The 13,672-nt window shown below is 46.1% G+C and overlaps 2 protein-coding genes across 4 annotated transcripts in view; one reads left to right on the plus strand and one right to left on the minus strand.

Annotated features, from left to right (window-relative positions):
• The first annotated feature begins 270 nt into the window (after nucleotides 1–270).
• On the plus strand, nucleotides 271–5,805 carry LOC132080233 (serine/threonine-protein kinase PAK 3-like). The gene is made up of 5 exons (XM_059483262.1): nucleotides 271–446; nucleotides 1,287–1,404; nucleotides 2,660–2,759; nucleotides 2,877–3,073; nucleotides 5,660–5,805. The coding sequence occupies exons 1-5, from the start codon at nucleotides 349–351 to the stop codon at nucleotides 5,786–5,788; spliced, it is 642 nt and encodes a 213-aa protein (XP_059339245.1). The 5' UTR covers nucleotides 271–348; the 3' UTR covers nucleotides 5,789–5,805.
• A 1,111-nt stretch (nucleotides 5,806–6,916) lies between these two features.
• The window catches only part of CAPN6 (calpain 6), a 57,518-nt gene continuing 50,762 nt past the window's right edge, over nucleotides 6,917–13,672 (minus strand). For 2 of the 3 annotated variants that reach the window (XM_059483004.1, XM_059483005.1), the window contains exons 13-14: nucleotides 10,869–11,005; nucleotides 6,917–10,066 (exon numbers count right to left, since the gene is read on the minus strand). In XM_059483004.1, coding sequence (XP_059338987.1) covers nucleotides 9,884–10,066; nucleotides 10,869–11,005 — 320 coding nt within the window. In that variant the 3' untranslated portion in view covers nucleotides 6,917–9,883. The remainder of the gene's footprint in view (nucleotides 10,067–10,868; nucleotides 11,006–13,672) is intronic. The other variant, XM_059483006.1, reaches the window with a different exon arrangement.

Below are 13,672 nucleotides of genomic sequence, written 5' to 3' on the forward strand. Positions count from 1 at the left end.
TATATTATAACTATACTAAAGAAAACCCATAACTGTCTCCAGACAAACACAGCTTTGAGCGATTGGCTAATCACTCAAAACTACTTTCACTTGTGTCCAATTAACAACTCACTTCCGGTCAACAATCTCCATAACACATTCCACATGTGAAAAAACAGGAGCAGTGAATAGGGCTAAGAATTGTTTTCTCTTCTTCTCTCTGTGCTTCTCACTGCCTTCCCCAGGAAAAATCCTTGGGGAGTTGTGCCTGCTGCTCTCTGTGAAGAGAGCTGTGGCCACAGTGCTCTCCTGCAGCAGAACTTCTGGAGCCCCTGGGCTCCACTCTCATTTCAGGTGGCCCTAAAGAAGATGCCTCTGCGCAGACGGAGCAGGAAGGAACTCCTTGTCAACGAGATTCAGATCATGAAGGAAAACAGGCATCCCAATATTGTCAATTATATAGACAGGTGAGTGGTTCTGCTGTTAGCATGGGAATGTTTGTTCACACACAGCAAGGCAAAGGTTAAAAAACCCCTTTGGGCACTGGCAGAACATGGAGCTCTTTCTTATTTCTCTATTCATCTCTAGTGGATGGGTGGAGATGGCCTTGGGTCTCCATTAATCTTTTCTCGTGTTTGTAGTTGGAAACCTCTTTTCAAAACCCTGGATGTGCCATGTCTTACTGAAACAACAGCCTGTCAGTTCATTACCTCTGTGTTGTTTGGGGGGTTTGGTTTTTACAGGTTGATCATATTTTCTATGCCTTAATGACAAGTGCTGATAAACCATCATAGAAATTATCTCCCTTGGGCTGTTTTCCATTTTTCATTGCTGTGGAAGCCAGGAAGACTAAATTCTCATTTGGAGATCCACATAATTTGCCAGGTTTTACATAGTTTTTCCTGTTTCTGACTGTATTTTATGCAGTGTTTTCAAAATGGTTGGCCAACAGCTGTCCTCAGTGCTCCAGAGCCTCCTCCCACAGATAACTCTGGAGTTGTGTTGCCTTGTTCCTGGAGTGAATGGTGGAAGTGATAAATTAAGACAATGATTCAGTTGATGGCAAGTGTCCTGGTTCCAGATTGGTCTCTGCTGTTACTAAATTGTATTTTTCATTTCATTTCTCATGAGCCTTTCTCATTTAGACTGCACAGGTTCCAGATACTCTGTAGCCTACAAGGAACGTCTCTCCATTTCATTCTGCCTCCATTTACAAGTGACCCAGAAACAAAACCCCCCTGCAGTCTTTCCCACAAGGTAATTTAGCTGTGCACATTGATCTCCATGCCATTGCTTTCTTCTCTCAGCTACCTGGTGAATGAAGACCTGTGGCTCGTGATGGAATATGTGGATGGAGGCACTTTAACCAGTGTTCTTGTCCGAGTCTTAATGGAGGAAGGAATGATAGCTGCTATCAGCAAGGAGGTGAGGGACCCTGCTTGGGCTTCCAATAGCTTGGACAGGAGTGACTTCGTGTTCAGAGCACTTTATTTCAGTGCTGCTGTTATGAAATGTAAAATAAAAGGGTGTCTTGGTTTGAAAAGACAGGTGTCTATTAAGCAAGGCAGGAGCTTCTCTTGAAATGGAAAATGTAAACCCCTCTCTCTGAATTATTATAATTTTGAAATTAAGAGGCTCTCAGGAAAGATAGGGGAATAGGAATAACAGTTCTTTACTAGGAAAGTTAAAAATGCAAATGAAATAGTACACTGCCAACAGAACCACAGGCAGTGGAGGACAGAAAATGGGCAAAGTCTTGGAGGAGATGGGGTCACTCACAAAGATGCATTTTGTGGGAAATAGACTTAAAGAAACCCCAAAAAGCCGTGCCACAAAATCACAAAGCGTACCTAGATCCACACCTCTATTCCCTATGGCTCTTCTCCCTTAACAGAATTTCCTTTTGTCAGAAGATTTGACTAGGAAAAAATTCCATTTTTGTGAGGTGTTGTGAACTGTTTTTACTACTTGTAATAACCATCCCGGGTCTGAGTATTCCTGTAATGCAATGCCATGCAGCAGAGAACCTGTCCACTTTATAGCTTTGCTCTCAATATTTGTTACTCATTGTTTTCTCATCTAAATGTACATTTGCAAAAAGTGTGTCAACCTAAGACAAAGGGCATCTAAGTGAGCCTCCTGCCAATACAACTGCATTTCTTATACTCTGTTATTAGACACTTTTGTCAGTCTCTTTTTTTATTTATTTAACATTCTAAACTTTGCCTCATTAAACTGGAGCATGTCTGCACTGCATTCTTGGCCAGTAAAAGCAAACATGCTGGTGGCAGAATTTTAAACTAACAGCAAATTAAAACAGAGACTCATTTCTCACAGCCCTCAGCTTAAAAGGAGAGCATTGCATCCCAAATGGTGTTTGTTTCTGTAAAGTGACTAATGTGCTGCTTAATGTGCTGTTGAGGCCAACATAAAACCTCTGTCATGCAGCCTCCCACACAAAACTGATCCACCTCATAATGGAGGGAGAGATTTTTTTTTTTTGGCAAACTTTCCTTTGTCACCTGGATGGAGAGAGCAGAACCACTGGCTGGGTTAGGAATGGACAGTCTATAGCAACAATTGGTGTTTCACCTAGAAATTCAATCTTTTAGAGCCATTTCCTTGTCTTGTGTGATGAAATGAGGTTAACTAACTTTTACCCTCATGGGTTTTGTCTCAGTGCCTCAAAGCCCTGGATTTTCTTCATTCAAAGAATGTGATCCACAGAGATGTCAAAAGTGACAATATTCTTCTCGGGATGGACGGCTCTGTGAAACTGAGTAGGTGTTCTTGGTCGGGCACAGCATCCCTCTGTTCTCAGACACAGAGTGGGGAATTCTTGTGCTTGGTTCCATGGTTCAAGCTGGCTTTGACAGTATTTTTGTTTTCCTCCTCAGCTGATTTTGGCCTGTGTGCTCAGCTGAGCCCGGAGCGGAGCACACGGTGCACGATGCTTGGCTCTCCTTACTGGGTAGCACCAGAAATTGTGAAAAGAAAGGAATATGACACCCAAGTGGACATCTGGGCCCTTGGGATTGTGGCCATTGAAATGCTGGAGGGAGAACCTCCATACTTTAAAGAAAGCCCCATCCAGGTAAGGTGCGAACACTGTCAGATGCCACTGTCTTGCCAATCTGTCCCATTCTTTGTCTCCCATGAACCAAAATCCCACTTAAATCAGCCTGAAATAGTTCCACCAAGGCCTACTTCTAGAAATGTCCCTGCAGAGCATCTCATCAGAGGAGAAGTGACCTGTTCCAGTGCAAAAATGTGCCTTTTTTTCCTCCAGCACTGTTTGAGTTCCTCTTGCTGTGTTTGATCTCTCTCTGAGCTGGAGCTGGGAATGACAGCAGCAGGTTTCTCCAATTGGGAAATTATTATGAAAAGCATTACAAGTGTATCTGCAGGCCCAGGAGCCTCTTCAAATTCTGACCAGTGCCTTTAAGGGAGAGTCACTGGCTCTAGTGATGCCATAATTATGTATTACCATAAAAATTTCTAAAAGTATATTTGAGCAAAGCTACTTGTAGTAAACATATTTTGAAGCTTTCAGTTTTAGATCCTAATTCCTTAAAATGAAATTATGAGTTCTTATACCAAACAAGCAAGGAATAGTGGAAGAATGTATACCAGGATAAAATCTCATGGCTATTAGCTGAAACCAGGTTAAATGCTGCACAGTTAATTCCCGAGGAATACAACAGTTTTGAAGATTTCAGTCTTCTACTCTTTTTTAAAAAGTTCCTAGACTTTTCTTGGAAGACCATTTTGGATTGCTTTTGCCTTGTATAAGGCAGCAAACCCAGATGAAGAGAATGATTTCCAGATCCCAGAATATTCTGAGTTGGGAGGGATCACCAAGTCCAGCTCCTGAGAGAATGGCCCATCTGGGGATTGCTGTTACCAGCACCATGCTCTGACCAGCTCGGCTACGCTCAGGCTCATTGTCAGCACTGCTCTGGAGGCTGACAGTTCCCGCCTTCCTTGCCCTCAAACGCTGATCACAGCCCCTCGAGAGGCACCAGGAGCTCTCAGACAGCCAGGAGGGGCCTGCAGTGGAGCTGTCAGCCCAGGGATGGTCAGTGGCTGTCCCGTGCTTCCTCTGTCCCCAGGCTCAGCGCCTGATTGCCCGGAACAGGTACCCCCCTCTGAGGATGCCCAGCAAGATGTCGATTCTGTTCCACGCCTTCCTGCACTCCTGCCTGGACACCAACCCCAGCATCCGCTGGACAGCCAGGGAGCTCCTGCAGGTACAGGCCCAGGGGCTGCAGGGGGAAGTCTCCTCTCCTGATAATCCCCAGTTGTGAAGGTGTTCACAGGGTTTCTTGGATGAGGGAAGAGATGGAGATCTGACTCTGTGTTTCAGAAGGTTTGATTTATTATTTTATGATATATTAAAACTATACTAAAAGAAGAAAGGATTTCATCAGAAGGCTGGCTAAGAATACAATAGGAAAGAATAACAAAGCTTCTGTCTCAGAGAGTCTGAGCCAGCTGACTGTGATTGGCCATTAATTACAAATAAACCAACATGAGCCAATCCCAGATGCACCTGTTGCATTCCACAGCAGCAGATAACCATTGTTTACATTTTGTTCCTGAGGCCTCCCAGATTCTCAGGAGGAAGAATGCTAAGGAAAAGATTTTTCAGAAAGGATGTCTGCAACACCCAATCTGGGTGCTTTGCAAAGTAGAATCATACAAGAATTTGGCTTGGAAGGGACCTTTAAAGTCCATCTGGTCCAACCTCCCTGCCATGAGTGGGGATGTCTTCAACTTGATCAGGTTGCTCAGAGCTCTGTCTGACCTGACTTTGGATGCATCCAATACCTCTCTGGACAACCTGTGCCAGCGTTTCACCACCCCTAGCATAAACAGTTTCTTCCTTAGACCTAACCTGAATCTCTCCTCTTTTCATTTAAAACCATTATCCTTTGTCCCTTTGTCCCTTTGCAACAGGCCCTACTAAAAATGGGTCCCCTTGAAGTTTTGAAAGGCTGCAGTAAGGTCTCCCTGGGGCCTTCTCTCCTCCAGGCTGAACAATCCCAGTTCTCTTGGCCTTTCCTCAGAGGAAGGGTGTTCCATCCACCCTCTGACCATTTCTGTGTTGTATTTTGGGAGTGCATTCAGTTTTAGCTGGTGGCAAGAGAACTGCAGTAGAATGGTGCCAAAATGGTGTTGGTGGAAAAGGAACCCAGTCCCAGCCCAGCAGTCAGAGATTTGGCTGTTCTTGTCTTGGTGCTGAAAACCTGCACCTCAGTGTTCTTCAGAACAGCACAGCCCTAAATCCTCATGGGATCAGCCTTTCTTAGAGGTGCTGGAGTTCCCTGTGGAACAGCTTGCACTCATCTTTTCTGACAACTGAAGCAGCCCCTACCTTTAGAAAAAAGGAACCTAAGTGAGTCCTTTGAGTTTCCTGAAATGGAAAAAGCCCTAAGGCAGCAAGTGGCATTCCCAGAGTGCTGGCAGGGTCAAAATCCCAGCAAGCTGAAGACACCTTGATAAATTGATTATTGCCTCTGACAGCAAGGTCTGAATATTAAGACTGAAGTAGAGATGGTCCCCTCAGTCCTATTTATGTGTATTTCTGGTAAGCAGAGAATTCATGCTTCTTCTTGTGAGAAACTGGCTTTGGAAAGTAACAGTTCCTTTCTTTCTTTCTTTTTTTCCCCTTGGGCAGCATCCATTTTTACGAACAGCCATAAGTCTCTCTGTCCTGCCTGACTTGATCTGTATAGCCAGGAAAGTCTGTCAGACCACGGAAACAGCTCAGGACAGCAGTGCCAACACAGAGGAAAAGAAGGAATAAAATTTTCACTCCTTTGGGAGATTTGCTCCCTTCTCACCCAATGGTTCCATTCACTTCTGAATTATTGGTTGCTTCTCAAAGATGCAAAGTCCCAATTATGGGGGTTTTGGAATGGTTTGGAAATGGGGAAGGGTCTCCTTCATTCATCAGCTCCAGACCATGCTGGCTCTGAAATGCCCATGGGCTGGGATTTGCCCACTTGTGGCACTTCTGGGTGAGGGAGAAAGTGCAATGCATTTCCAGCCAAATGGGGGAGGCAAAACATCCTGTTGGATACGCACAGTCAGCTGGGACTGTGGAGTGTTTGGAGAATTCCCTGTCCTCCCTCCACCTGGCAGAACACATTGACAAAAACAAAAAAAAAATAGAGATTACAGAGGAAGATATGTATATAACATAGATTGCTAAATGGGGGGGGGGGGGAGGGGTGCAAATGTACATAGACACGTGATATACTGGATAATTATTACATGTGTAAATATACATGTGTATAATTATTATATGTATAAATATTTATAGAATATACATACTTGTATATATACTATATATGTATAAACACTATATATATAATGTTTTTATATAATTATATGTATAGATAGCGTGTTACAGAGCTGTGGACATATATTTACCTTGTACCTTATATTGTCCCCTATGCACAAACCCCCCCATAACTCTCCTGAACTGTAGTTCCTTATATAATGCTCCTTTTATATATATATATATATATATATATAAGATATAAAAAATATGTATCAGTATATACATATATGGAATATATATCAGTATATACATATATATATTGGGGGTGTGTATTATAGTGTGTGAATATATGTATAAATGCATATATGTACATATATTAAAAATATATTAAATTTTTATATTAATATATGTGTATATATATATATAATTTTTATATTAACTCACAGGTGCTTCTATACCTGTTAGACAGTGTGTAGAGAGCTATAATAGCGTGTATAGGGCAACTATATAAATTAAACACCGTTTTTATCCGGGTGTGTTGCACCCACCGCGGTCAGGTGTCGGTACCTGGCCCTGGTCACACCTGTGTGGGTGGACACCGAGCGCCCTCTTGCGGCCGCAGCAGGCGCAGAAATCACTAAAATGGAATTTTTTGGTAACATTTTATTTAGGTCACTTCGTATTGAAAAGTTCCAAAATGTTGCAATGAAATATTTTACACCCTTTCCCACCTGTTTTTATTTTTGAGGTGGTTCGAGTGTGTACATAAATGCAGCCCTTCTCCCCTCCCAAAAAACCAACCCCAAGATATTTTCCCACGTGCTGATATTGTTACAAAATGAACAATTTTAAGTACCAATGTTAAAAGCAGGCAGCAGCACAAGCCCCTATCAGTCTGCCCTTGCCTGGCTTCACCTGGGAAGGCAGAAGCATCTGTAAACCAGCAGAGTCAGCTGTGTTCCCAGGCTGGATCAGCTCCCCTTATGGGTAAACCAAAGAGTTTTCCCAAAAATAATCTCTGCAGAGGTGCAGGCATCCTGCTGAGCCTCCTGCAGCTCCCAGCCCTGCCAGTCCCTCAGGGCAGCACTGGCCAGCAGTGCCTGTCCCCATGCCACAGGGACAAACTGGGGCAATGTCTGGAGCTGGCACAGTGATCAAGGCCTAGAAGTCACCCTGTCTGTGCCCCCCACCCTGAATTCCCACTTTGCCAGGTTGTACATGCCTGAAAACTGCTGGTCACACTCCCTGTGTCCCACTGATGCTGGGGACAGCCCTGGACAGAGCCTGGAGCAGGCTGGTGGTGCTGGCATTGGGGCCAGGGCTGTGTGGCTGCAAGGAATGAGCCAAGGGACTCCCCTCCTGCTTGGGGCTGAGCTGGCTTTGTGCCCTCAGTGGGCTCAGGAGCCTTCTCAGCCAAATTGTGGGGCAGGCAGGCACAAACCTCTGCTGCCATCTCGGTGTGGAACGTTTTTCAGGATAAACACTGATCTTTGGGCAAGCCATGCCCTGGGAATGGCCCCCATCCCATAGGGAACACTGCAGGAAGCAGCTCCCACAGCCTGGAGCACAGTGTGAGGAAAAGTAAAGCAAACAGCTCTCAGTGCAGGACGAGGGCAGCCCTGACCTTTCCAGTTCCCCTCGTCCAAGCTCTGGTCTGCACGAGACAGTTATGCTTTATGCTTTTAAAGAGAGAAATCTCAGTTTACAAACATTTTTGGAGTCAGCAGCCCTGCAGCCATGAGATCACAGAGAATGTCACCTGCCTGTGGGGCCTGTAGTTCACACCTCTGACAAGATCTCTGTTGTGCCAAAGGGCCTGAGCCCAAACTGTCTGAAAAGAGCTGGGTTTTCATCCTTGGTAGGTGCAAGCTGATGGCACTGCAGCATCATTCACAGCCCCGCAGACCATCTCTGGCATGTCAGAAAAAGCATTTTCCTACCACAGCAATGATCCTTTTGCAGCCCTGAGGAGACCTTTTGTGAAAACATTAGCTCTGTCAAGGGCCATTTCATAAACTGTAAAAATCGCAGTGTGGCTGAAGTGGCTACGAGGCACTAGAAATCCAAATTTCCTGGCTGTGAAAAGGCAGAATGGTCCTTCTGCTTAGAAATCCAAATTTCCTGGCTGTAAAAAGGCAGAATGGTCCCTCAGCTTCACTTTCCCACCCGGAATGTGCAGCTGTGTAAAATCCATTTCTGAGTGTGTGGCACAGAGCCCCTGCACTGCCAGGGTCACTGCCCAGCGTGCCCACCCCAGACAGCTGCTGAGGGAACCCTGCCCAGGGCTGCAGGGGAAGGGGAGAGCTGGCACCAGAGCCCTGCTATGAGGGAAATGTGAAATAACACCCATCCTCCATGGTACCCGAGTGAAACTCTAGCAAACATCAGCGTGCCAGCAATAAACGACTGCAAAATTTTGAGAGTGGGACCTGACAAGTGCCAGGGAACAGCACCCTGCTTTTAAAAACCCACCCTTCTCATGAGCTCATTTTCTCCTCTTTTGGGCTGGTGCTACATCCACCAAAACAAGAGGGCTGTTATCTCATTTTTAGCATTATGTGGCTTAAACAAAGCAAGGAGGCTCCCATTACTGAATCTGTGCTCTGAGCAAAGCCCCAGCTGAACTGTGAGGTGCCCTTGGATAGAAATATCAAACTGTGAGTCATCAGCTCAAGGTGGAGAAGAGAACAATCAGAAAGTCAATCTGAGAGCCTTTGGGTGGACAAAGTTGGTATTTGCTGTGGTGTTCAAACAGGCACTGCAAGATCTGCCCCTCTATTCTAGTGTTGTCCTGGCAAGACTGGTCTTAAGGCCATGAGCTATGACTGAGCTCCTCAAGTAGTGACATTTTCACCAAGGAACAGAAACACCTAATCTGTAGTGAAATTCATCAAGAAATGTATACCCTTCTATGGGAAGGATATGGAAAAAAATCCCCACGAATCCCCCTTGTATTTGCCAGTCCCCAAGCTGCTGGTGGGTGCCGGAAGGAGCTGCAGCCATTCCTGCCTGCATCCTCAAGGATGCTCCCATCCTCACAAGCTTACCTCAGTATTCCATTTGGCCCCTCTCCTCTCACCCTGTTCTTCTAAGTTCTTCTGATGTTTACATTCTTGTAATGGAGTTTCTCACGCACTTTTATGTAAATAATTCTTGTTTTTACATTCCTCTCTGGAGGAGGAGAAATTTGATGGACTGTTGGTTTGTCCAGTGTCATTGGAGAAGTGGCACTTTCATCCTCCAATGCACTGTCACTTTTGAAAGTCTATAAATGTTAGAGTCCAGAAATAAACCACCCTTCTTCTTCCCTTGCTGGTCCACGTAGTTTTGTTTTGTGTCCTACTGCATGAGCTGTACCATAGATATTAATATGCATTAATATGTATTAATAATACATATTAATAGATATTAATAATAGATATTAATAATATATATCAATAATAGATATTAATAATAGATATTAACATATATATTAATAATACATATTAATAGATACTAATATGTATTAATATGCATTCCCCCTTTCCCAACGGAGGGCTTTTCTTTCCCCCCTTTATAGCGATTATGCTGATGCGCTCCCCGCGCTGCCCAGCGGTGACAGCAGCTCCGCGGCGCTCAGAGCTCGCCGAGGTCATCGCTGCACAGCACGGTGACGCTGATGTGCCCCGGCACCTCGGCCGCTTCCCCGCCGCCCCTGCCCCGCAGCTTCAGCCGCTGCTGCTGGCGGGGCTCGCCGGGGGACGCTGCCAGCACCGCCTGCCCCAGGAGCCGGTCCCTCAGGAGGTTGCTGTTCCACACCTGGGCGGCGAGGGGACACAAAGAACGCGGCTGTCACGCTCCGCCGGGAAGGGTCACCCCCGATAACCCCTTGGAAAAGAGTGTGTCTAAATTTAGCTAATTGTCTAGAGAGCATGAGGGAGAGTCTGGATTTGCATGCTCATTTACACAGACTATGCAAATAAGGAGAGAAATGCAGCGTTTTGCTTTCTAGGTCAGAGCCTGCCTAGGAGAGGAATAAAAATGACCTTTATTAGCTCATCAGCAGTAAAACCTACCTAGTGTAGCCTGTCTGCTGCTCTGCCTGCCTGTGCCTACCTCTGCCCCTCCTCAGTGCTAGAGTTTTAGAGCCTGGCCCACAGACTAGGCTGAAGACAAACTTTTCCTGGACTGCATCATCTCAATGCCAGGCTCTATTTCTCCAGCTAGTGCTGAGGTAAAGAGTGAGGTCTCGTTCTCACAGGACTAGAACTCAGGGTAGAAAACTTCTTAATAGCATCCTTAGCTTTGGGTTTGTTTCCAACACTGACTTGAGAGAGCACTTGGCTTTTCTTTGTCTCTGTTTCATCAGGGGCAAAAGAAATTCTGTAAATTCCTTCAAAGCCTTGGAATTAAACATTCCTTGGAAAGAAATATGCATTGGAATGAAACATTCCTTGTGATCCCCAAGTGCCATCAGCTGGTGCTTGTGGAGCAGCAGAGCTCCAGGCAGAGCCCAGCAAGGGGAGCAGAGGCTCTCACTCTTCTCTCATGGGTCACACAAAGAATAGCTGGCCCAGTGAAGCCCAGGGCTGCTGCTGTGCTGCCCCTGAGGCTGTCTCACCTGGATGGTGACAGGACTGTCGATGTCCTTCCTGTAGAAGATCACCTGGGTGTTGAACACGGGGCTGGTGGTGTCGTGCTGCACCGGGGAGCGCCGGCTCTGGTTCTCACACTTGATGAGCACATAGGGATCTGCCCCTGGAACACAGTGAGCAGCACAGCTCTGGGCACACAGAATGGCAGCTGAGAGCTGCCCAGAAACCCAGCAGAGACAATCCCCTCCTGTGCCTGGCAGCACCAGAGCACATCACAGCCACGGCTCCCTGTCCCGGCGAAAACACAGAATCATGGAATGGTTTGGGTTGGGAGGGACCTTAAAACCCATCCAGTTCCACCCCCTGCCATGGGCAAGGACACCTTCCATTGTCCCAGATTGCTCCAAGCCCCATCCAGCCTGGCCTTGGACACTGCCAGGGATCCAGAGGCAGCCACAGCTGCTCTGGGCACCCTGTGCCAGGGCCTGCCCACCCTCACAGGGAACAATTTCTCCCTAATATCCAATCTAACCCTCATATATGACCCCCTGCAATTGTTCAACATTCTAAAAAATGTCTTGTTTAGACACTGAGCTTTTTTTCTTTCTTATTAAAGTTGATATTCTCTTTCCTTTACAATGAGGAGCAAGATCCATTTTGGAAACACCAAACACATTCAAATAGAATGGGCCATTCAATTTTCTAATTAATTTTTAATTAAACAAATGCAATACTATGTTTTTATTTCAACACAACTCTATCCCTTTCTATTGTTAATGACAGAATACCTTTTTTTCCCACACCTTGCAACTTCTTAGATACAGATTTTAAATAAACTCAGGGTATCTGTAAGTCAGGCTCATGAGAGTTTCTAACACACTTTATTTCACCGTCGACTTGAAAATACCATTGCAGCCAGAAGGCAGCACAATTTTAGGCAACTTTAGCTTTTTAATAAACCATAGCCAGATGATTTCCCTCAAACTCATCACTCATTTACCAACACGACCAGGTACCAACACGAACAAACCACACAACAGCTGCATCCAAGGCAGACACAGAGTTTTCCATATGTTGCTCTGTGGTTACACCTGGCCAGAGCTGTTTCCCTGACAACCCCTCACAGCTCCATGGCAGGTAGCAGGATATTGGCTTTTCTGATGGGCAATTGCCTTCTGTGTCACTGAGCTGTGAATTCAGCTCTGGGGCATGGGGTGGCACCAGGCTGTGTCACCAGGGGTGGAAGAGCTGCCTTCCTTGCAAAGCAATTTGGAAAATGGATCTGGATAAAACGGGGTCTTGCCTGTTACCCCAATGGTGTTAACAGCTTTGTTTGAGGGCAAAGAGCAGAGCAGCACCCGATCATTAGCAGTAATTATGAGATAGAGAGCATAAGGAGGGGTGGGGAAAGGGCACAGAGCTAAAGAGGTGACAGGCACATCTGCTGGATGGATGAGGGAGCAGTTAATGAGGGAACTGGCTAAGTGAAGGGAAAAGGAAAGAAAATATCTGAAGGAAACATTCACATTCTCAGCAAGACCTCACAGAGGGAGGTAGAAGGGGGACACAAAATATTCCTGTAGCCATGATGCTCCAAAATGTTCTGACCCCGTGATGGCAGTGCTGGATGGGTCAGTTGTTTTAGGAAAACTGGCTCCAATTCCACAACAAAAGCAAGCAGTGGGAGAGCACATGGGGGATCAGATGTTCTCAGCTATGGATGGCCCAGTTCTGCGCCTGGTTTATTTACAGGACAAAGAAAAAACACCAAGGTCTGCTAGAGTGGAAAAGCAATGTCCTGGTATTGGCCATGAGGTGGGAGTGAAACTGGAGCTGCTGCTCAAGGGAACAGCTCTGGCAGAGGAAGGAGGGCTGGGTTCAGCTCTGGGGCACACAAATGGCTCCAGCCCTGCCCTGAACCCCGAAACAGCTCTCCTGCCTCAGCCCTGGCCATGCTGCTGCTTTGGGAAGTTGTGCAAAAGAACAGTGCAAAGGAAAAAGTTGGAATCTGTAAAAGCCAGGAACACCTGAACAGTAATGGCATTTCTAAGGCTTAAGGAAATCTGTGCTCAGTAGTCTAAGGCTTAATTTTTGGGTTTTTGAGAACTGCTCCAAGGATCTAACACCCACACCCTGCAGCACTGTACCAAGGCAAAAGGCTTTCAGGAAAACACTCCTGAGGGAACATTGCCAGCTGCATTCCCACTCCTCTGCTGCTCTTCACAGAACCTGGGGAGCTCTTACAGCCTCAGCCACTGGAAAAGGGCATGGCCCAAAGAGCAGGAACAGTGCTGAGACACAAGCACTGCCCTGGCAGTCACAGCAGGTTGTTTTGCCCCTTGCAGGTGAATCTCTGCTCCTCCTTCCTCCTGCTTCTCAGGCTGCTCCCACTAAAGATTCTCTGCCTCCAGGGCTGTCACACACCACAGATCTCAGCACTCAGTTCATATTCTAAGAGGTGAAAAACAATTCAATGTCCAAATCCAACGTGGAATGTCAGCAGGAAGACTTAAAAGTGCAAAAGGTGATTTGTTCTCAGAGAGAAACTCAGGGAAAAGGCCTGACAGACAGTAGTGAGAGCCATTTTAAAACCAGGCTGGGGAATGAGTGACAGAAAATCCTCTAGCACAGAGTTTCCTCATCATCCTGCAGACCTGCCACTGTGCCTGGCTCACAGACAGCTGGATCCACTTCAGAACACTGACTTGGAGAGAGGTACTTCCACAAGGAGCATCCAGGACTGAGTCTGGATTCATCCACTATTCCTGACAACAGCAAACCATCCATTATCTTGTCCAGACAGAGCAATGGATCAAAGACAGCACCAAGG

This window comes from Ammospiza nelsoni, chromosome 15, assembly GCF_027579445.1.
Source record: "Ammospiza nelsoni isolate bAmmNel1 chromosome 15, bAmmNel1.pri, whole genome shotgun sequence".
Classification (NCBI taxonomy): Eukaryota; Metazoa; Chordata; class Aves; order Passeriformes; family Passerellidae; genus Ammospiza; species Ammospiza nelsoni.

Coding starts and splice junctions, on each gene's coding strand:
- LOC132080233 (XM_059483262.1), top strand. CDS start 349: ATGCCTCTGCGCAGACGGAGCAGGAAGGAACTCCTTGTCAACGAGATT. Junction 2,760..2,876: donor GGACGGCTCTGTGAAACTGA/GTAGGTGTTCTT, acceptor TTTCCTCCTCAG/CTGATTTTGGCCTGTGTGCT. Junction 3,074..5,659: donor TTAAAGAAAGCCCCATCCAG/GTAAGGTGCGAA, acceptor CCCCTTGGGCAG/CATCCATTTTTACGAACAGC.